Below are 22785 nucleotides of genomic sequence, written 5' to 3'. Positions count from 1 at the left end.
CCCTGTGCATTTGTTAAAAGATATGCCTGTACGCACGAGAACATATGTTTTGACATAGGTATAACTACTTACGATAGATTATGATGAACTTTCACGAAATTAACAAAACAATTTCATTTAGGTAGGTACTATTTATAGCGTTGGACTTAAAAGAATACCGCGAGTTGAATGATTTAAGAATAACTTAATCACGAAGTTCTGAACAGGCGTATCGATGGAGATTAATCACATAGAGTACTATAATTACGAGTATAACTGAGATTAAACGCCTAAATTATCTCGGTTGATCGAATAGTCTGACAAATGTAGATTAGGATTTACTCGGGACTCTAGCTTGGCATCGAAATGAACGTTTCAGTTCTGCATGAGAATTACAAACGTAACGTTATTTGTGTTTGATCAGAATGAAAAGGTAAGGCTCGGTCCGCAGAACCTGTCGGAGCAGCGGCGGCGGCGCAGCTCGTACGCGCTGCCGGCCGACAAGGAGCGCAAGAAGTCGTCGGCCGCCGGCGACCTGCGCGAGGTGGAGTACCTGGCCGCCGCCGCCGCCGCCGCCGCGGCCGAGGGCTCGCAGGACGAGCTGCGCCGCGGACACCACGACTCCATCCTCAAGCGCATCCCCGAGGGCGCCGAGGCCACCACCGTGTTGGTCGGCGCCGTCGGGTTCCTCGCGCAGCCGACGATCGCGTTCGTGCGGCTGGCGCAAGGCATTCCCATGCCTTCCATCACCGAAGTGCCCATTCCGGTGCGCTTCATGTTCATCCTGCTCGGGCCGAGCGGGGCAGACCTCGACTACCACGAAGTGGGTCGCTCCATATCGACGCTCATGTCGAACCCGTCGTTCCACGGGATCGCGTACAAAGCGGACGACCGGCGCGACCTGCTGTCGGCTATCAACGAGTTCCTGGACGACTCGATCGTGCTGCCGCCCGGGGACTGGGAGCGCCAGGCGCTGCTGCCGTTCGAGGAACTGCGGGCCAAGAGCGAGCTGATACGGAAGCGCAAGCGGGACGCCCTGGAGCGCAAGCGCGCCGCCGCCAGCGCGCCGCTCAGCGAGAAGCAGGCGCTGCTGGAGGCCGAGCGCGCCGCGCCGCCCGACGACGACGACCCGCTCAAGCGAACAGGCCGACTTTTCGGTGGTAAGTGCGTTTGTTTACTTTCTTTATAAAAATTACATGGATGTGTTTTTAAAAAGATGTAAACAAAACCTTTGCATAAACTCCAAACGAATGTGTAACTAGCGACCCACTCCGCTTCGCACGGGTAGCATGTACCTATACATAATCGTTCATTCATGATTCATTTTATATACTGTTTTTATTAATGAAGACCTGTAATTTTATAAGCTAATGATTGTAACGTTTCTTATTGTTCAACCAAATATATAAAATAAAAAAAATTTGAAATCTGCCCCTCTTGAATCATGATCATCGTCATCATCAATATCCGTTGTGTAGTTTTAATCTTAGCATATACTTATATACAGGCATAGCACTATACGCGGGAAGCGACTTTGCTTTATACTATGTAGTGATAGCATTTTGTGTAAAATGTAGGACGTCATTAGTAACCGATAGAGCCGCTTTCCGAAGAGGTTCAAGTTAGCCGCGACTCCGGGCTGGGGCACTTCCCGCCGCACGGTGCAGGCCGGTAGCGGGATGGAACTTGACACTAATTGAGGAAAATGATAACTGTACTTGAGACGTTATAAAACTGTTTTTCAAGTGTCAAGGCACAGGTTTAAATCACTCTTGTTTTTTTACAATAGGTTGCGTTAACCGCTCTTACGGTGACTTTAACGGGAGGTGGTTCTAGTTTTGGTTCATATAAACCACCCAATCGGCATTTGCCTCGTTACTGTACAGATAAACAATATGTTTTTCGGATTCGGTACCAGTCTAGTAGCACCCCTGTTGCTTCTTTTTATATTTTCAATGTAAAGAAGTGACTCTTCTACAGATTTGTTACGAGTATAGATATAGCTAGCTATGTTGTTTTGAATATTTATTAAGTCTTTTAGCAACAGTCAGTGAATGCGGAAGTCTCTGATTTTAGGTGCCATATAATATAACCTACTCTGAATTATCTATCTGCGTTGTAAATTAGATACCTACACCTCGGTCGAGAATTCCAGAATGTTTCAATGAGTGGTTGTGCTCATTGCTTGACGTAGTTCGGCTGCCTACTGCCGTCTCGTCTTCGACAACGTACTGTTGAATAAACACGGAGATAATTTTTACAACTTTGAAACCAAATGTAAACATAGACGTTTAATGCAACAATAAAATGTTATTTACACATTAAACAGATTTTTTACTGACTAATATTAAATAAACAGGGAAGTAGTCGTTGTTACTGGTAATCCAAACTAATTATGATAATAACGGGCTAATGTTAAACATTATCTAGTAACGATGGAATTTTTTAGTTTTTCGTAAAAAAATTTGATTATGTGCTCGTTGTTTTTAGCCAGATACTGTGACTAACTTTTTGATACTTGATCAAGGTACGTGTAATATGCGGTAATGTTAACAAAATGGTGGACAAATTGTTGTTCCAGGCGTGATCCGCGACATCAAGCGCCGCTACCCCCACTACCTGTCGGACTTCCGGGACGGGCTGAACGGCCAGTGCGCCGCGGCCGCCATCTTCATGTACTTCGCGGCGCTGTCTTCCGCCATCACCTTCGGCGGACTGCTCGCTGAGAAGACTTACGGGGCCATCGGCATATCCGAAACACTGGTGACTCATTCTATACTCATCATTTACTTCGGAAACAAATGTTTTCAGTTTATAGTTATTTAAAATACATACATACATACATATCGTCACGTCTATATCCCTTGCGGGGTAGAAAGAGCCAACAGTCTTGAAAAGACTGAATGGCCACGTTCAGCTATAAAATAAATAAATAAATATATACGGGACAAATTACACAGATTGAGTTAGCCTCGAAGTAAGTTCAAAACTAGTGTTACGAGATACTAACTCGGCGATACTATATTTTATAATAAATACTTATATAGATAAACATCCAACACCCAGGACAATCAGAAAAGGTCTTTTCTCATCATGCCCTGGCCGGGATTCGAACCCGGGACCTCCGGTGTCACAGACAAGCGTACTACCGCTGAGCCACAGAGGCCGTCTATTTGGCTTAATGATAGACGACTCGATCGAGTCCCCAAAGCATAGCAGAGGATTGTACAACCGGGAACGCGCGATGACGAGGAAAGGCGAGGTGAAATGAGTGTCGATGTGCAGGTGTTCACGTGCGCCGGCGGCGTGGTGTTCGCGCTGCTGGCCGGGCAGCCCCTGATGATCACGGGCGCGACCGGCCCGCTGCTGCTGCTGGACGAGTCGCTGGCCGGCTTCTGCCGAGCGCAGGGCATGGACTTCCTCGCGGCGCGCATGTACTGCGGCCTCTGGATGATCGTGATCGCCCTGTGCGTCGCCTCCGTCGAGGGGAGTGTGGCCGTCAAGAAGATCACCAGGTGAATATACATCAATTTTCATGATTCCATGTTTCATGATAAAACAAAACGGCTCTAAAGATTTCGTTGAAATAAAGGTATGGACCTCTATTTCAAATTTCACCCATATGGACGCTTGGTGCTTATGACGTTAACGTGATTTATGGTATTATTTACTTTCGTGTAGATTCACGGAGGATATCTTCGCGTTTCTGATATCACTGATCTTCATATCGGAGCCCATCACGGCGACCATCAACGTGTATCGAGCGCACCCGCTGCTGGAGTACTACCCGTTCGTCAACACCACGGCGACGCCTCTCAATGCCACGGCGACGCTGCTCAACGCCACAGCGACACCGCTCAATGTCACTGATTCGATCATGGGTAATCTATACATATAATAAATCTGTAGAAAGGTCAATTCAGTACATTGAAAATATTGAAAAAATAAATAGCAGGGGTGTTACTGGGTCGATATCAAACCCAAATATGTGATTAAAAAAAAATTTGTCTGTCTGTCTGTATGTTCAGGCATCACGTGAAAACTAACGGACGAATTAAAAAATTATGCGTTCGTGCAATAATGCACTGCAGGCTATTTGTATGTACCATACAAGTAAAACACGGAGCCACAGGCACATTCGAGCGATCTTATATTATTTAATGATGTGGGGTACAGTGCACCCGCTCGCAGTCGTGGGTTGATGTGTATGCGCTCGCCTCGCAGGGTACGCGCCCGGCGCCCCGCGGCCCAACACGGCGCTGTTCTGCACGATGCTGACGCTGGCCACCTTCACCATCGCCTACTACTTGCGCATCTTCCGCAACGGCAAGTTCCTCGGCCGCAGTGTAAGTTCCACCACTATTTTGTTAAGTTTAATCGTAAGGCTTTAGTCCCCATTTGTGTCCTCTTAGAACACCTAGTGATCTTGGAGTGAGTAAGTCAGGTTCTTACATGAGCAGTGATTACCGTCTAGCCAAATTTTAGCGGAAAGTTCCCCCGCAGTACTTAGTCCTAAATATTAGTACACCTTAAATTGAGCTAGTGGTTGTTGATGGAATGTGATTGTGTGCAGGCTCGCCGCGCGCTCGGCGACTTCGGCGTGCCCATCGCCATCGTGCTCATGGTGGGCGTGTCCGCGGGCGTGGGCGTGTTCACGGAGAAGCTGCGCGTGCCGGCGGGGCTGAGCCCCACGGCGGCGCGCGCCTGGCTCGTGCCGCTGAACCCCGGCCTGCAGACCATCCCCGCGTGGGCCGCGCTGGCCATGGCGCTCCCCGCGCTCATGGTCTACATCATTGTATTCATGGAGACGCACATTGCCGAGTAATCAATCATCTTTTATTTGTGATGTGATGTTACAATTATTATATTAAGTGCTCTGCTACCTGCCTATCGGCGTACAAATATGTAGGAATTTTAAGTCTAAAATCATCGAATTAGTACTCTTAACGTAATTCATCTAAAAATTTTATAAAAACTTGTCTAATTACATCTCTTATCTTTAATGTTGTGTCATACAAAATATAAGAGTTTTTATCAATCTTGCTAAGCATGCTTCGCGAATAAATCTAATGCATATGCGAATGTACTAATGCGAATCATTTGAAATAAAATACTGAAATGTTTGCGATGCCAGGATGAGGGTATTGTGTTTCCAGTGTTTTCTTGTAGGTATGTGGATTTGTATGTTCACTGCTATATTCAAATGCAAATAAGACCCAATGCATTAAGTTTACACTTTCCAATGTGCGGCAGGCAAATGTGGATATTAGTATAAGTAGTAAAAGATTAGATTTTGTTGATAGTACTACTTTCTTAGGAATAACATTAGATTCAAATTTGAAATGGCATGCTCACATTTTGAAATTTTCTAAAAGTCTTAGTTCTGCAGCATACGCTATTTTGAAAATAAAACAACCTATTCTATTCTATTCGACATGACATTTATTTTGCTTTTAAAAAAAGGTAATGAAATTGAATGTAATGATCCAATTGTTTGTCGTTTCCAGACTGATAGTGGACAAGCCGGAGCGGGGGCTGCGCAAGGGCAGCGGCTTCCACATGGACATCGTGATCATGTCGCTGGTGAACGCGCTGTGCGGGCTGTTCGGCGCGCCGTGGCAGTGCGTGGCCACGGTGCGCTCCGTCAGCCACGTGGCCGCGCTCACCGTGCTCTCCACCACGCACGCGCCCGGCGACAAGCCCTACATCGTGGAGGTCAAAGGTGCGCGCGCGCTCTGCTGCCAACGCCTTTATATTGATCAATAGGATCCTGAACAAAGTTTATAAGGTAATGATTTGGATGCAGAGCAACGGCTGACGGGGCTGCTGGTGTCGGTGCTGGTGGGCGTGTCGGTGGCGGCGGCCGCGCTGCTGCGCCGCGTGCCCATGGCCGTGCTGTTCGGCGTGTTCCTGTACATGGGCATCTCGGCGCTGGGCGGCATCCAGTTCTGGGACCGGTTCATCCTGCTCTTCAAGCCCGTCAAGCACCACCCGCAGGTGCCATACGTCAGAAGGGTACGGCGACTCATCTTTTATACTAATTCTGATCCCGCATTAGATTTTTTAGAAAAACACAAACCATTTTTACTTCATTAAGTCTTGCCTGTCTCTGTGCCAAATGTCAACAAAATCGTGTAGTTTAGTTGATGTAGAACTTGAGCATTAAAAGCATATAGAGACAGACTGTCAGAGTAGAGTTTATTTCTATACATATATTTTAAGAGAATACATTTGTGTAAAAAGAAAATAAAATAGACCTTCAAGAGTAACAAAGGAAAGTTGGTCGCGGGGGGACTGCGGGTAGCAGCAGTATTAGAAGTACGTTGTCGCCGGCAGGTGCCGACGCTGAAGATGCACCTGTTCACGCTGGTGCAGCTGGCCGGCATCGCCGTGCTGTACGCGGTGAAGGGCTCCCGCTTCTCGCTCGCCTTGCCCTTCTTCCTGGTGCTGATGGTGCCGCTGCGGCTCTCGCTCGGCTTCTTCTTCACGCCGCTCCAGCTCCGGGCGGTTGGTATCGCTCAACGTGTCAACAGCCTGAGCCTACCTTTCAAACTTGATAACCATCTAACACATCTGATTCCAAATAGGACCACTCCATCTCGTTTCCATGGATGTCGTAAAAAGCGACTAAGAGACTTGGGATTCTTCTTTTGGGCGATGGGCTTGCAATCTGTCACTATTTGAATCTCAATTCTATCACTAAGCCAAATAGGTGAATGTGGCCTATTATAGCGGGGCGAGATTGAAAAGTAAAAGCCAACTACGGGATAACAAATTTTACTTCGGTAACATATTAATATAATAGTTAAACACTATATCCTATATATATATAAAATACTAGTTACATACAACAGGATTGAAGAGAGCATTTTTATTCAGGCTTTATTATTCGTTTAAACATGATAGTTTGTAAAAGTTATAGCGACGAATCATTATAGGCTTAACCTATTTATTTTGATTTCCTAAGTATTCCATAATATTATGATTGGGCCGTGCTAATTCATTCTGAGAGGTTGTATTTCCTATCCTATCAGGCTTAGAAGTAAACTGGTGTTGCCTAGACCAAAGTTTGGGCGGTAACGTATTTGCTAAAGTTTTTATTGGCCGCCTTGCAGCTGGACGGCGCGCAGAAAGACGTGGACTTGGACGACGAGCCCGACTTCTACGAGGAGGCGCCGCTGCCGGGCTAGGCGCTAGGCGCCGTCCGCCGCACTTTATGTACTGTAAATTATTGATCAAAATATTTTTTCAGTATTGTAACAATTAAGACAAGTAGGTATTTACTTAATAGTATTTATACAGATATATATATATATATATATATATATATATAAGAATGAAAATATTTATTATATTAAAGAATTTTATTTGAACGGAGTAAATACTTATGAACGTGTACGGGCACTATTTTCCTAATGATAAAAGATTTTAGTTATACCTTGACCATTCGTTTATTTTGTTTTTGACAACTGCCGCTGCAAATATGTATGTTCAACGAAATATTAGACATTCATAAAAATCAACTTTTAAAAACGTCCTTAAAAATATTCACAATGTATAATCACATCCATTATTCTTCCTCCTGGTTTAGTCCCGGTTACATCCTCACCACTCTGGAGGGATGCCCTGGGTAGCCCTTGACCTTAGGGCCGCGATTGGCGAGTGAGGTCTTACACGAAGCAACTTAACCTTTGCTGGGAACCTAACCCGTATTGGATCGATCATGTTTTCCAATCCAGTTACCTGAATGTGCAGGTTTCCTCGTGATATTTTCCCTCATCGCAAGAGCATCGGTTAGTATTCAAAGTAATGTGGATCACTACGAAAATATTTTTTGTTTAAATAAGTAGCTAATATTTGTAATCAGTTACGTAGATTGGAACGTCACCGGTTGCTCGTGCTTGACAAATGTTATTAGCCATGTTTTACTGCAAGTTACTGAATCGATTTGATGCGATTAAAAACTTAAAACAATGTACAATGTAATTTAAATACTACCTAAGTATACCTATCTACTTATGCAACACACATTGGAGCTGTAATTCAAAATATTTTTGTTATCAAAGGAGAATGTTACAATTTCTTTAAAAAAGATTTTAACATATTCGACAAAAAAATATTCTTAAATCGATATAACGTTTGAAGGATGTGAAATCAATTGTGGTAAAAAATGGCATCGGTAGCTAATATTACAACACTAAATGAGTTGTCAAAATTAAAATAAATGGTTGGACAAGATATATACCTATATAGTTATTATTTATAAGGAGGAAATTAATAAACCTATAATTAAGTGATATTGTTGTACAAATTAAGAAAGCGGTGGACACCGCGATTCGTACGGGTCAGGTCAGCCTCGCGGTCTCGAGCTATGATATAGCTGAGACGTGGCGATGATAGCGATATAATGATATCGCACGTATGTGCATTCATAGTGTTGTCAACTATTGGCCGGGTTGAAGCTTATAAATGTGATATTAGAAATGGCTGTGCGACTCCATCCTGTTAACGCTCGTAATGCAGCATTATGTAGTGTAAGACACTAGCGTATAGTCCGGGCGTGGGCGTGCTCAGAGCAGAGGCCCACGCGCCGGCATTCTACTCGTTGAAGGGACGAACCAATGCTCAATTTGTTTTACATTTAATTCAATAAATTTACTTTGTTTCCGAACCAAAGTATTGGCGCCAAAGATTTGTACTTAATGAGAATTGTCGAAAGTCCCTGGGTGTTTTAAACTTTTAATATTGAGGCTGTTTTAATATGCATATTGTAATAGCTTGTTTCATTTCCTCGTGTAAGTCAAATAAACAATCTGAAACAAGTCTGAAAGTGCTGGCTTGTTTTCAGTGATCAATGTTACCCTTTGAAATTATATATGTGTTTTTCCTGGGCAGATCAAGTTAAGATCAGCACGTAATTACTTGCCCTGTTGACCTCCAAAGCTGTTGAGTTAGAGGTAGCTTAGGTCGCTGGTATTCTTGTGTATACATGTATATGTATACATGTAATATATTTCACAATATATCACATGTACAGAAAACCTTGTACGAGCCATACCTACTACCTGAGTAACGATCCAAACAACAATAGCAATGGAAACAACCTGTAAGCAATCCCGAATACAAAGAGATAAGTCCGCCTTTGTGCGTCTGTTTTATAAGTTTATATCAATGATTGTAGGTACTGCATCTATCTTTAATGGAAAATGAACAGTCTACAAATACAATATACAAGTACCTAAACATAATGGTCTCAATTTAAAAAATATTTTAATGTAGGTACATTAATTTCTCGTGTCAGCATATTATAGTCAAGTGTGGTGTTGGTGCCACACATTGATGATTCCCACGTGCTAATAAACAAACCACCAAATTTCTGCTTTTCATTTCTCTCCGCCATTGCCATTACACCCTGTCCATTCGATTGTTTGACAGCTGCCGCTGCAATCACGTACTACTTAGGTAAATGTTTAACATGAAAAACAACTTTTTAAATCCGTTGGTAAAGTATACTCAGATTGTAAAACAACATTTATCTACCAACATTGTTATTCAATGCTTTTAAAAGACTCAGTTTTAAACTGGCGAATTCTGATAGCCTTTATGTTCGTGACGCAGCAGATGAAATGCAAAAGGGCCGCCGGCGCTGATACGGCCAAGTCTTGCAGAAGCCTGTCTGAGGAGCATATATCTAGTAGCAGATGTCTTAAGGGGTAGACCGATAAAAGATAGCGGTCCTACTAGCACAAGTACAGCTGCAAATTGTTGTCATCCCAGATTCGTGTTTTTATGACAAAACAAAGAAAATAAAATCGGTTGTCTGTAAAGTCGGTTTACTGACGATAGTTGAACGTGACAACGTCTTAAGAAAACACTGATACACCACATTCACTTTTCACTGCACTTGATACTCGACCAAAACATGCAAATGTACTATAGTATAGCAGCTGTCCACGCAGACGCATCGCTCATCGCAGTCGATTGTGCCTCTTTGTCGCTCGTTCCGCGCTCTCGCTTCCACTTCAAGCCTTACATGGAACGCCTCAGAGCGAGGTAACGCCGTCACGTCAATAATACGATTCGTAAAACGTACGAATAATGTTTCCGTTTGTCATATTGTTGCAAAAATCATGGCACTATTAAGCATATTTTCTCAAATTACTGCAGGCACATATCTGTTGCTCCTGGTACAAGGTTCTCGTCTGTTGAACATTACTACTATTGGTTGAACAAAGCTTCCGGCAGGGGGCGTTGCAGCAGAGAACAATATATGTGCGGCACTTTGTTCTCCTAGTAGGAACTTTCTGTATCTGCGGGTCATGCCACCACCAAGTCGAGCAAAAAAGGAACGCGGCTTCACCAGAACATTCTCATTGATTGACTTAAGTAAAGTATGTAAAAAAACTACGAATTAAAATAATATTCAAATATTTATTTAATTTGCCGCTAATAATATGACAAGAGAGGAGATATCTAGTAGAAAAGTATAGAATCCTTTGGAAACTTAACGTTGTTAAACTTAACATTTGTAACTGGGCAGTAATACTCCCAAAATATAATAGCCACATCAACAGTTACTTAAGCATTATGACTCTTGTTAAACTTAACATTTGTAACTGGGCAGTAATACTCCTAAAATATAATAACCACTTTACAAAAATTGGATATGAATTTATAATACGTAATGAACTTAATTATTTCACACCAAAATTACTAGTATTGAGTGTCGCCTGCTATGAACATGGGTATTGTTTCTCCGATAATTGTCCGAAGACCATAGAAATGATAGACATCAGGGGAAGGATCCGTCCAGGTCACGATGGGGTCATATTGATCCGGAGTCTCGTATCCTGATACAACTGATATCTCACCGTTATTATGCCATATCCAAAACATAAGATAACGGTTTATTTTCCAATCCAGCTTACAACCGACTTCCTTTACTACTTCGTAGTTTTTGCTAATTAAACAAGTACTGCCCTCATAGGCTCCTATATGTATCTGAAAAAGAAACAATAAAAAATCCTTGTTACCTGTTCAACATAACAAAAGAGCCTCTACGTGTTTTATTTATATCCCCACGCAAGCTTCTCAAACATCCGGGGTGTATAAACCCGTGAAATCTAAGAGGGTATTATGTAATAATTTTTTTATTTTTCAATTTAAATAATACAAGTTTTTCGCAATTCCCACGGGCTATAGTTTTTACCGGGATGTATGATTTTATGTCATTTTTCAGACCCAACAGCCAACAGTCTTGAAAATACTAAAAGGCCACGTTCAGCTGGTAAGGCTCAATGATGGATTTTAAATTCAAATAGTGACAGGTTGGTGTCACGCCATACACCACCGGGCGCATGCGCGACGTCCCGTCTCCGTCTCCGTCGCCGGCGCCGGCACGGCACTCCACCATAGTATCTCTATTCCGTTTGTGAGCCCGCCACCTACGCTTGTCCAGTGCACAATGTTAAGTATAATGAGCCTTAGGCCATGATAGTTTAAATTCAAGCATCTTGAATTTTCTTTAGCAACAGCTCCAACAATTTTCCTTGTTCGATCACGAACACTAGCAGAATAATACAAGTTGACCATTTGAAGAATTGCTTGCGTTAGGGGTTAAAAGAGTTTTATTAACATGCCTGAAGTGGTCAGCTCACCAATATATTCGGCTGCGAGACCACGTCCACCGTAGTCAGCAGAACAAAGAACTCCCGGTACATCCCTCCTTCCAGGAGCACTCCGAACTGGATGGGTTCGCTTTGGGCCATGAAGAATTTGTAATGGGACTCAACAATGACATAGCCTAAAATAACACGTAATCATTACGTTAACGAGGAGTTCCTCGGATGACAGGTGACATGTGCTTACAGAGATCAACTAATCATTGTCCTTTCATGCATTCGCGCTCTTCCTACCCCTACCTACCCTCTGAGTGAAGTATGTATTATGTATTCCCTTTCGAGTACTTTCCTTAAATAAAGCTATTAGGTTCAAAGTCGACCTGTATCCACACTATTAACAAATAGAGATCAAAATTGTATATTTGTATGTTTGTATCGAATAAACTGAAAATCTACCTATTGAACCAATTCTGTTCTTCAATTACAACTGTATGTAATTAAATACACGACTAACATTATATGAAAGGTTACAATGAATATATTTTACTTACTAACTGTTGTAAGTATTTGTAGCTGTTTTAATATGCGTGAAATCAGAAATGAGTTAAATATACGTTGAGTGTGTGCGTGGCGTGGGTATGTTTGTGTTTGTGTGGGTGAGAGATGTACAAGTGGGGCATGAAAAGAAAGAGAAAGTTGAGAACTGATTTTGTGAACATCTGAGTTGTGGGCTACAAGTCTCAGTCCTCACATGGAGTAAGGTTCCTTTACCAGCGGGTATATATCTCACTCTAGGTGTAAACTCGTTCCAAACGTCTGACCTGACGTAGTTGAATGTGTGCCAGGTATTTCATCGTAGTGGTGTTTTCGACCTCCACTTTTAAAGGCTCCATCTGATGAGAGAGAATGGAGTTATTTAATTAATTAAGCGTTGATGGACGAGCTGTGAAGGTAGCCGACACTAGCATAGGGTCGTGCCCTGCGGCCGCCACTCTGCGAACAGACGGTCTGCCTGAAATGTCCCGATAACGGGAAGTGCGGCCCGGGTGCTGTCGGCTACGAAAGGCAACTACGGTCAACTTTTTATTAAGTCCGATAAAAGAAACGTACATGTTGTCACGTCTTTCGAGGTCCACGCCCTTTGCAGGGTGGACAGAGCCAAAAGTCTGTACAGCTCAATAATGGAATTAAAATTCAAATAGTGACAGACTGTTAGCTACAAGAAACGTTATGACCACAACTAAGTCCCACTGACGTTTTAATAACATTATAAAACACGAAACTGGCCCTGCAAAAGTTATCACACCTGTGGCATACCTACAACAGTTATCAGATATAATTACAAGGAAATAAAAACAATGTAAATTATATTTCATATCTTGTTATTTGTAACTTTTTCTACTCGTAATACTGTTTAGTTTGAATGGGAATTTATGTTTCCTGATAATAAACTACATATTTGAAAACAATTAAACTTTCATTCCCTTTGAAAGCTGTGTGTTTGAAGCACCACACTCGTATTGCTAACAACGCGTTTTCCGCACCAGCTCCAGCCGGTGCCATCAGTTCGCATCGTGTTCGTCGGTAACAAAAGGAGAGAAACCAACCTTCGGCAGCGCTGCCCGAGAGCCCGCCCGCGGCGCCGCCACTCACTTGTTCCCGACTTCGCAGTTGTCGGGCTCCATCTGTAGAGTTGAGTTAGGTTCATGCCAATACCATTTCTAAAGTTTAACAATTGAATATTTACCATTAACTTACTAAATATCCGCCAATTTGCCCACTTAGCATAACAATATCCTGTTACTGGTTTGAAGTCGGGGCTAGATACATTCGTGTAAATAATTACTGTACTCTCTTGGCCTAGGGTGATAATATTGTCTTCCCATTTCACCCAGAATCTAGTGAAGGACTGGTTGGTAAGTAACAGCGCTGTTTCTAGCTGCTTGGTTTCCCGAACGTGCATCGTGGTCTCATATCCTTCTTCTCTTTCCGTTATATCAACTTGTTTGATCGTGTCGTCAATGGTGATCTGAAATGTACGCCCTTAACATAATACTTGTGATCTTTCACCCCCGGCTTCACACATAAACTAGCTGCTGCCCGGGGCTTCGCTCACGGACATTGTTAACGCAAATCCTAAAGGTAGGTAGGCAAAGGTAAAGGTATAAGATACAAATGTTCTCAGTACTCCTAAAAGCTGTAGCGGTGCTTTGGATAACCTGCCCGCGAATTCGTACGCACAATGAAACAAATAACAAAACAAAGGATGGCAGACGACGGCAGAGCCGCCTCCATATGAGCTCTGCTTGGCGAGCAGGGACAGCACTTGAGGCTTGAGGTACACATATTTTACAAATATGGTACTTATATGCAAGACAGGGAATATAATGAATATTGCTTATAAAACTATACAATTTTAAACTTAATACACAATAACATTTAATATAATATTTTTCTTTTAACCGTAGTAAAGGCGGTAATTCAATGCTCCACGCAAACAACGTCGAGGGCACAGCTAGTAATTATTTAATTAATACAAAAGGAAATATTCATTTAAAATATGAAATTCATTATAGTCCAGTATATTATGGCTTCTTTAAACGTTTGCGCACAGTGCCTTTGTTCCAGATTCTTCGTGGGTGAATTAAATCCATTAATATTATAAACATTACTAATAATAATAAAAGTATCAATGCGAAAGTGAGTTTATTTTTTTGTTTGTTCTCTCTTCACAGATTTTATTCTGAACCAATCTTCTTGAAATATCACGTGCATATATATATATATAATTAAGAGTCTGGAGAAGGACATAGCGTACCTTTCATCACAGTAAATAGGTACAGTTCGTGGCTTTAAATTTAAATTCGTAAATTTAGATGACGCTCAATTAACGCAGGCGAAGCTGCGGGTTAAAACTAGTAAAATAAATAAATAACTGTATAATTACCCTCACGTATCGAGAATTAGAATTTAGTATTGTGTGTGCAGTATGAAGATAGACGTGCGCCTTGTAGGGTTCTTCGGCCTGTATCGGCTGCGTGGTTTGCAGCTCAAATTCGAACCCGCCTTTTGTTTGCTCCGCTTGCTCCAGCTGGAACCCTACGCCGTAGGGAGCAGTTTTCTCAGCGGTATAAACTGAAAGACAAACCACTATTAGAATTGTCATTTTACAATAAATAATTGGTGCCGGGAACCACACGGCACCAATTCAAAAAATTTCATTCATTCTAGACTGCAGTTATTTGCTTCCTTAAGCTATATTCACAAAAAATTACATTCAACGATATGATCACCCTACTGTAGTTTTGCATCTGTAATTGTTCCTAAAAACTTTGTATTTTCCACAAAATTTCATTTCTGACCTACAGGCTAGAAATGAAATTTTGTGGAAACGATAACGATATGATCACGCTACTGTAGTTTTGCATCTGTAATTGTTCCTAAAAACTTTGTTTTTTCCACAAAATTTCATTTCTGGCCTGTAGGTCAGTTATTGGCACTACTGCCTTACGTTTGGAAGGATAAATTTCATGCTTTTTGGCATTTGAAAGAAGATTGTTGGTTGAGAACTAGTTGGATTAGTATGACCGACAATATATTTTTCACCGAACTGACATTTTTGCTATGGGGATCTCATTTAAATATCAAGTGTTTGTCATCGACAACAACACTATACCAGCCTATTTTTCCACCATAGAAGGCAGGTCATTGACATATACCAAGAAGAGGAATGGTCCTAAAATTGAGCCCTGAGGAACACCCACTGTGACGCTTGATCCGCTTGACTTTACTCCATTAATATCTACAGTTTGAAGCCTATCAGACAAACAGGATGCTTTAGAGAGATCGCAAAAGACTCCAACTGAATCCTGAGTACTCTTCCACGCGTCATAGATTTGAGTAACAAGTGCTGCTCCCGCATCAGTGGTGGACTTCCCGGCAGTAAACCCATATTGTTAGAATGGAAAATGTTATTGATTTTAAAATATTGTTGCATTTGATCGAGCATCATCTTCTCAAACACCTTGCTCAAAACTGGCAATATAGAAATAGATCTATAATTGCAAAGGCAATTTCTTCTCCATTAATATGATACATTTCATAAAATTTGGAAAAATACCTTCATCAATACTTTCATTAAATATAAAAGCTGGATCAGATGCAATAATGTCTATGATTTGACTTATAATACTAACAGACATACCCAATGGTCTTCTGACTTTTTCAAATTAAGTTTTTTAATTTTATTATTAGGGCAGTACTTACTAGTAAGTGTCGGAGGTGGGGTTATTGTCGTTGTTGTTGGAGCTGAGGTTCTAAAAAATGGAGAATTCTCTTTAATTGGTAATATCAGAACATCACAACATCGTTGAGCAAATTTCAAAAGACCAAATTATTTAAAAAAAATTTGTTCGACTGGCTTTTCCCGCAAATTTGGCGCGTGGTTTTTTTCGCAATAGAAAATCTTTGTTCTTTCTCAGGATCAACTCTATCTTAGCGCCGAATTTCATCAAAATCGGTTTAGTGGTTTAGGCGTGAAAGCGTTACAGACAGGTAGACAACAAGCATAGTTCCAAGATTAAGAAAAAAAAATACCAAATGTAGGTTTGTAAGTTTTATCAAATGGAAGACTGACAAAATGAACGAACGACGAATGAATGAACCACTAAACAATTGTTTAATTATTTAAGTCATCCTGTTTCTTTTCTGCGTGCCAAATAAATAAAATTTTACAAATAATACATCCACCACTCGGTTATTAGTCTGGGCTCTATGTGCCAAGATTCTTGCAACTCGAATCTTATATAGGGCTTTTCCTCTGATCGATGCCGAACACAAAGATGGGAATAAAAAAGTTTTTGTCTAACCGTCTCTTTATTCAAGCATCACGCAAAAACAACAGGTTACCCAGCACTAATTCTTTATTATCCCGCAAAAAATGGTACTATTCCCGTGGCATTTGCTATAAACGACATGGATGTCCGAGTAAAACCGCCGGTATCTTTCATGCCGGAAAAACGAACTGTTCCCACGAGATTAACGACCACATGCCCGAATGAACATCAAACATACATAATAACCACGTATTTATTCCTAACGGTGTCGACATCAGGGGTAGACAGGGCCCACAGACTAACTAAAAATTAGAGACACGTTAAACTACATGGCTTACCGCCAACAAAGCTAAGTAATCTATTTAACTATGATTAATTTGCTAGGGATGTAGGGAGCACTTACAAGGTATACAGGTTCAAATCCTAAGTTAGTCATTATACCAACGACTATTCTGAGTTATGTATGTGTGGTTCCCGGCACTATTAAATAAATAAATAGAACCACTCCATCATAGAAGCTAAATCTGTGGGATCTGGAAGCTGAATGTGTGTGATCTGGAAGCTGAATGTGTGCGATCTGGAAGCTGAATGTGTGCGATCTGGAAGCTGAATGTGTGGGATCTGGAAGCTGAATGTGTGGGATCTGGAAGCTGAATGTGTGGGATCTGGAAGCTGAATGTGTGGGATCTGGAAGCTGAATGTGTGGGATCTGGAAGCTGAATGTGTGCGATCTGGAAGCTGAATGTGTGGGATCTGGAAGCTGAATGTGTGGGATCTGGAAGCTGAATGTGTGGGATCTGGAAGCTGAATGTGTGCGATCTGAAAGCTGAATGTGTGGGATCTGGAAGCTGAATGTGTGCGATCTGGAAGCTGAATGTGTGGGATCTGGAAGCTGAATGTGTGGGATCTGGAAGCTGAATGTGTGGGATCTGGAAGCTGAATGTGTGGGATCTGGAAGCTGAATGTGTGGGATCTGGAAGCTGAATGTGTGGGATCTGGAAGCTGAATGTGTGCGATCTGGAAGCTGAATGTGTGGGATCTGGAAGCTGAATGTGTGGGATCTGGAAGCTGAATGTGTGGGATCTGGAAGCTGAATGTGTGGGATCTGGAAGCTGAATGTGTGGGATCTGGAAGCTGAATGTGTGCGATCTGGAAGCTGAATGTGTGGGATCTGGAAGCTGAATGTGTGCGATCTGGAAGCTGAATGTGTGGGATCTGGAAGCTGAATGTGATTCTTCGGAATCTTAATGGTTAGTGTGATGGTAGTCACATCTGCCATAGTTTCTGTGTGTTCTCAAGGGGGTCAATATTACACTGTGGTCAGACATAAATACCTGTTTAAATCAATGACTCCTATCCCTTCGCCGTTACCCTGTGAACAATAAAATATTATTTATACATACTAATAACTGAATTGTAACCGACCGATGTCTTCAATAAAGTCTGGGTAACAGCACAGATAAAAAAAACAACTATGTATGTATTGCGAAATTCTTCTCAGATGCTTCATGCACCTGATTTTGGAAACCCAAACCTGCGCCGTTACCGCCTCAGTCGCGCCATCCATGGCCGAGCGGTGCCACGTCAGGTAGGCAGGGGCCACACCTTTCTCCTTGCCTCGATTCCTGCAAACTTCTTTCGCTTCAACCATTTTCATAACTATCTTCATGCGGGCTCGTCGGTTTCGGGTACTCTTGGCCTGACCTTTTGCCAGAACGTCACAGATTTGATCAAGGTACGTTCGTCGAGGCCTTCCACTCCAATAGTCCCACTCTACACACTCCCCTTGTATTATTTTATTTGCTTAGTCCTGCCTACCAGCTTTTATTTATCCTCGACATCACCATCTCATTATTCCCTTTTCTATTACTGTCACTGAATGAGCTATTAGAAACCAACCTGCTAAATTAACGATACTTATAATTATACAGCATTTCCCGTGGGTAATGATTGCGATTACAGAAAGCAATGAATTCATTGTTGGGCCTTGTGTACGCGTCTGTAATTAAATTCTTTCCGAAATATTTAAATACTAGCTGTTGCCCGCGATTTCGTCCGCGTAAATTTCTAGTTGAATCTTAATCATACAGTCAGATACAGACAGACGGACAAATTCTAAAATGTAAAAAAAATTATCTACCCTTTCAGTCAAAATATTAAATGTACAGACAAAATATTTTTAACGTTTGATTATATGTAGTATTTTGATTTTCAGTTTTTTTTTTAAACTCAAACAACACAAAAAAATCTTTTTAATAAAATAAAATATCTTGTTTTTGTTGGGGCTCGAACTTGGACCGTCAACTTCAGAGTCTCACGCGCTAACCACTGGACTGGACTGGACTGGACGAGGCCTTTGCGGTGGTGTCGAAATTAGACTACATACATATGGGCACATCTATATCCCTTGCGGGGTAGACCGTGCCAACAGGCTTGAAAAGACGAATAGCCACGTTCAGCTATTTGGCTTAAAACTTTATAATGGCTGCGTCCGATTTGGAAAGCGTTCCGTTCTGTTCCTGGAAGGGGACGCTGCTTATAAATATATATAGCTGACTTGCCCAATCCAGAATTCTGTATTATATTTATTTTAACACATTCTATGTCGCGGGTAACAACTAGTAATATACTATTCATCAGGCTGCACAACTCAGTTTTATTTTCTTAAACCTAAAAAAATTATGGGAACCAAGAATACATACCCAGTAAACTGAAATCCAAGTCAACGTGGTGTTACTAAAAATTGGGCCCTGAATTGGATGAATTTGCGAAGAATAAACAATGACCCATCTGAAACGGAAACAACACATTACGTACGTAGAAGAGTTGTAGGCAATCAAGCATGAGCATAGGAACACCTGTGGACGTAACAAGGTGTAATGCTAGCCATCTCTCCCTGACATCAGCTGTGGGAGCACTGGTGACTGGAACAAAGGTCTTGTCTTAAATTGCCTCCAGTCTCCATATAAATAATCACTAAGTACATAGTATCAAGGAAAGTTGCTTCCGCGTCTGTCCTTATGAATAAGTCCATGTGTCTGTCTGTATGTATGCTTAGATCTACATATAAAACTACACAACGGATTTTGTTGCAGATTTTTTAAATAGAAAGTAATAAAATATCACGTGTCTTGTTATGTGCTTTTGGAGATAAATTGATTGAGACAAAAATAAATAGTTTTCTACACTTTAACTTACACAAGCCACATGTGGAAGGAAGCCAACATGATCCACACGCGGTATTCCCTGAAATCAAAATAGTAAAATGTGAGGCCGGTGGAGTAGTTTTGCCATGTCGTAATGACAACATCATTTTATGGTCATAATTAGGTCCTGGCATATGCTGCACTGCTCACAATCTGCGTTCCTGGACAGCGGCGCATACGACGATGGCGTTTCCATTCTGTCCCCATCAAACATATGCTACCCGTAATTCAGTGGCACGATGGTACTCAAACAATTTGCAAGAAAAGAACCTCTATGATTAGCACCATTAAAAGCACTCTTCGCCCTAAACCTACGCTCGAGAGGACTCACCAGCGGTCTGGACCGCGCGGCACTAGCATTGGGCCCACAAAGAATATCGATCCGAAGATTACCGTGAGGTGGTAGAGAAACTCGTATGGATCGTAGTCAGGGCCAGGTATCACATCCGATGCCATTGTTCGTTATAGTATTTTTTCGATATAGATGAACGACCTCAAAGACGACCAATATTAAAATTTGATGTAATATTGACAGGTTCCAATAGTACAGGAGATCGTCTGCTTTCATAGAATACATTTATTATACTCATTTCCTAAATGATTTTGCTTCTTGGTCTATCAATCAACTTGGACGAAAATACATGTTTTGTTTTTAACGCGATAACTTTCCAAGCGTTGGTTTTTGATGAAATTTAAAATGTGTGTAGGATCCGTTTTAATATTATAGAAGTTTTAAGTACGAAAGGCATCAAATTCGGTAAGTAGTTTAGAGATTTACAATTTTGTAAAATTTAAAGTGTACGCGAGGTCTGAGGTAAGTTTGCTACGAGTAGAATGACGTCATCGTGGCATCTGGTCCAGAGTTAGGAGGGGCTCCGCTCCGCTCTCATTTACCTCAGACTCTTAGACTACAATTTAAATAATTTTAATTCTGACATGGAATAAAACATCCTATCAATCTATTTTTAAAGGAATAAATAACCGCAAAGGTTCCGCTACATATGTAACCAGATCATAATGTCACACCTATGCTCGTGATCTTCTGCGTGGATTTTATTAATTTATCCACACTAATAATAAAGACTGTTTGTAACGAATAAACTAAAAAACAACTGAACTGTTTTCAAAAATACTTTCACCATTAGAAAACAACGTTATCCGAAAGCGCCTTAAGAATATATTTGTTTTGTAATAAAATAGATTTCAGACAGATCTGGGAAGAAAATGAATGCTCCATCAGCTGTACAGTTAATACAATTAGTTGACATCACAAGCGAAACAATTTAAAGAATTTGGATGTCAATAATAGCTCATGGGATCCAATAATTATTTACGTTCTGGTGCAGAAATTGGACTTAGAAACGCTCAAAAGCTGGGAAGAACACGCATACAAAGACGAAGCTGAAGATTTACCTACATGGTCAGAATTTAAAAAGTTTTTGGGGTCAAGGTTTCGTACGTTGGAGCTTATTGCAAAAAATAATAGTACATGAGAAAGTAAATCTATCAAAGAAACATGTTTCCATACTGTCACTTCCGAACCTGCAACAAAAAGAACTTGTGTTATTAGCAAAGATATATGTCGAAGACGTCATCATTCTCTGCTACGGCTCCTCCCTCCTAAAGCGGCTCCATTATTAAAGCTCGAAAGTCAATCTCAATGCAAAATGTAGTTTTACCTATAGGTACTACTTATGTAACAACATAATATTGATGGTAACATTTTTAATTTTTTTTTTTTTATTTAATTCAAGGTGAATAATATAAATAGGTACCTAACTACTTTACATTTATGTGTGTAGCGGGAGCGATGATTCGGCTCGACCGCCACCAAAGGGAAGATCTTCCGCCAGGCTAGGTGTTATGCCTGGGGAACCGCGGCTCCGACGGTGTTGTGTCGGAGGTTGTATATATAGCTCCAATCCGTGAAATCTCTGAAATCGCGTCTTAGATTCTTCGCTGCTATTGGTTGAGCGCGTCAATTTCTTCGCTATGATTGACAGTAGTTGTTTGATTGGATGTTGTGACGAGTGGCGTAGAGATGTCGCCACAGTACTCCCCCCAAAGACCGGAGGTCTGAAGTCTTGATCTTGCTGTGCAATCTGTGCTTCGGTAGCTTGCAAGTGCCAGTTGTCTACCAGTGAGTCGGAAGTTGCACGAAGTCCTAGTGAGTCAGGAGTGAGCCGTTGCGTTGCTCGTAGTCTGCGGTGAGTCGAGACAGTAGAGAGCGAAGTCGACTTGTTGGCCGCCGGTAGATATCGTGCAGAGCTGCCACGCTGGAGAGAAGAGAGGCCGTCGAAGAGATCCAGGCGTGGGCTGCGGTAGATGCGTCGGTCGCTGAAGGCGATGAGAGTGAGTGCGGGTGGAGACAGGACCAGGAAGCTCGTTGCGTTGGCTGCAATGGACCTGCTGCGATACCCAGTTGCTGACTTGCTGTGAGACTGCTTGCAGAGTGAGGAGTGATGCTGAGGATTGGAGTTGATGATGATGGAGAAGGTTACTTCCAATCACGTCGGGGTCACCAATGTAGCGGGAGCGATGATTCGGCTCGACCGCCACCAAAGGGAAGATCTTCCGCCAGGCTAGGTGTTATGCCTGGGGAACCGCGGCTCCGACGATGTTGTGTCGGAGGTTGTATATATAGCTCCAATCCGTGAAATCTCTGAAATCGCGTCTTAGATTCTTCGCTGCTATTGGTTGAGCGCGTCAATTTCTTCGCGATGATTGACAGTAGTTGTTTGATTGGATGTTGTGACGAGGGGCGTAGTGATGTCGCCACATATGTGTTAGACAGAAAACTTTAATTTTTAATCGATTAAATGTTGTAAGGATGATATGCAAACCTTTCGGGATTTGCCAGAGTTTTTATACCTTCTTTGGGCGATGTCAGACCGGTGTAATAAAACACATCAAGTAAAATATAATTATGTAGGTACCACATCTATAAATACACCAACCCAACATTCGAATGTATCGACATAGTCCTGAGTATTTACCTACTGTCGGCGTTTAAAAATCGAAGATCTGAAACACCTGATGCAGAACGTACTTATATAGATCAGCTAATTAATCCGAATTATGGAAAAAGCGTTTTAACAAAAGTTTTTTAATCTGATGAGCGTTTTCTTTTGGCGAAAACAATTT

At 41.7% G+C, this 22785-nt stretch overlaps 2 protein-coding genes across 6 annotated transcripts in view; one reads left to right on the top strand and one right to left on the bottom strand.

Annotated features, from left to right (window-relative positions):
- Nucleotides 1-9352, top strand: part of LOC106129538 (anion exchange protein 2) — a 42501-nt gene extending 33149 nt beyond the window's left edge. For both annotated transcript variants that reach the window (XM_013328132.2, XM_013328133.2), the window contains 10 exons: nt 431-1139; nt 2561-2742; nt 3265-3494; nt 3661-3860; nt 4204-4325; nt 4553-4800; nt 5487-5701; nt 5786-5994; nt 6316-6486; nt 7095-9352. In XM_013328132.2, the coding sequence (XP_013183586.1) occupies nt 431-1139; nt 2561-2742; nt 3265-3494; nt 3661-3860; nt 4204-4325; nt 4553-4800; nt 5487-5701; nt 5786-5994; nt 6316-6486; nt 7095-7169 (2361 nt within the window). In that variant the 3' untranslated portion in view covers nt 7170-9352. The remainder of the gene's footprint in view (nt 1-430; nt 1140-2560; nt 2743-3264; nt 3495-3660; nt 3861-4203; nt 4326-4552; nt 4801-5486; nt 5702-5785; nt 5995-6315; nt 6487-7094) is intronic.
- Nucleotides 9353-10390: 1038 nt separating this feature from the next.
- On the bottom strand, nt 10391-22351 carry LOC106129537 (uncharacterized). 4 transcript variants are annotated; one of them, XM_013328131.2, is made up of 11 exons: nt 21417-22351; nt 19634-19681; nt 19138-19225; nt 17770-17807; nt 15867-15916; nt 14548-14735; nt 13359-13629; nt 13208-13285; nt 12422-12493; nt 11637-11782; nt 10391-10980 (listed from the first exon to the last, which is right to left on the bottom strand). In XM_013328131.2, the coding sequence occupies exons 2-11, from the start codon at nt 19660-19662 to the stop codon at nt 10693-10695; spliced, it is 1248 nt and encodes a 415-aa protein (XP_013183585.1). In that variant the 5' UTR covers nt 19663-19681; nt 21417-22351; the 3' UTR covers nt 10391-10692. The 4 variants fall into 4 exon arrangements, with proteins under 4 accessions (XP_013183585.1, XP_060809767.1, XP_060809769.1 ...); XM_060953784.1 differs by having other exon boundaries at nt 21422-22351; XM_060953786.1 differs by having other exon boundaries at nt 13452-13629; nt 21417-22349.
- Nucleotides 22352-22785: the final 434 nt, after the last annotated feature.

Source organism: Amyelois transitella, chromosome Z, assembly GCF_032362555.1.
Source record: "Amyelois transitella isolate CPQ chromosome Z, ilAmyTran1.1, whole genome shotgun sequence".
In the NCBI taxonomy this organism is placed as follows: domain Eukaryota; kingdom Metazoa; phylum Arthropoda; class Insecta; order Lepidoptera; family Pyralidae; genus Amyelois; species Amyelois transitella.
The sequence above is the reverse complement of the archived record's forward strand: the minus strand, read 5'-3'. Positions and strand labels throughout refer to the sequence as shown.

Coding starts and splice junctions, on each gene's coding strand:
- LOC106129537 (XM_013328131.2), bottom strand. CDS start 19,662: ATGTTGGCTTCCTTCCACATGTGGCTTGT. Junction 19,226..19,633: donor TCCTTCCACATGTGGCTTGT/GTAAGTTAAAGT, acceptor TTTCCGTTTCAG/ATGGGTCATTGTTTATTCTT. Junction 13,286..13,358: donor GGCAAATTGGCGGATATTTA/GTAAGTTAATGG, acceptor TCAACTCTACAG/ATGGAGCCCGACAACTGCGA.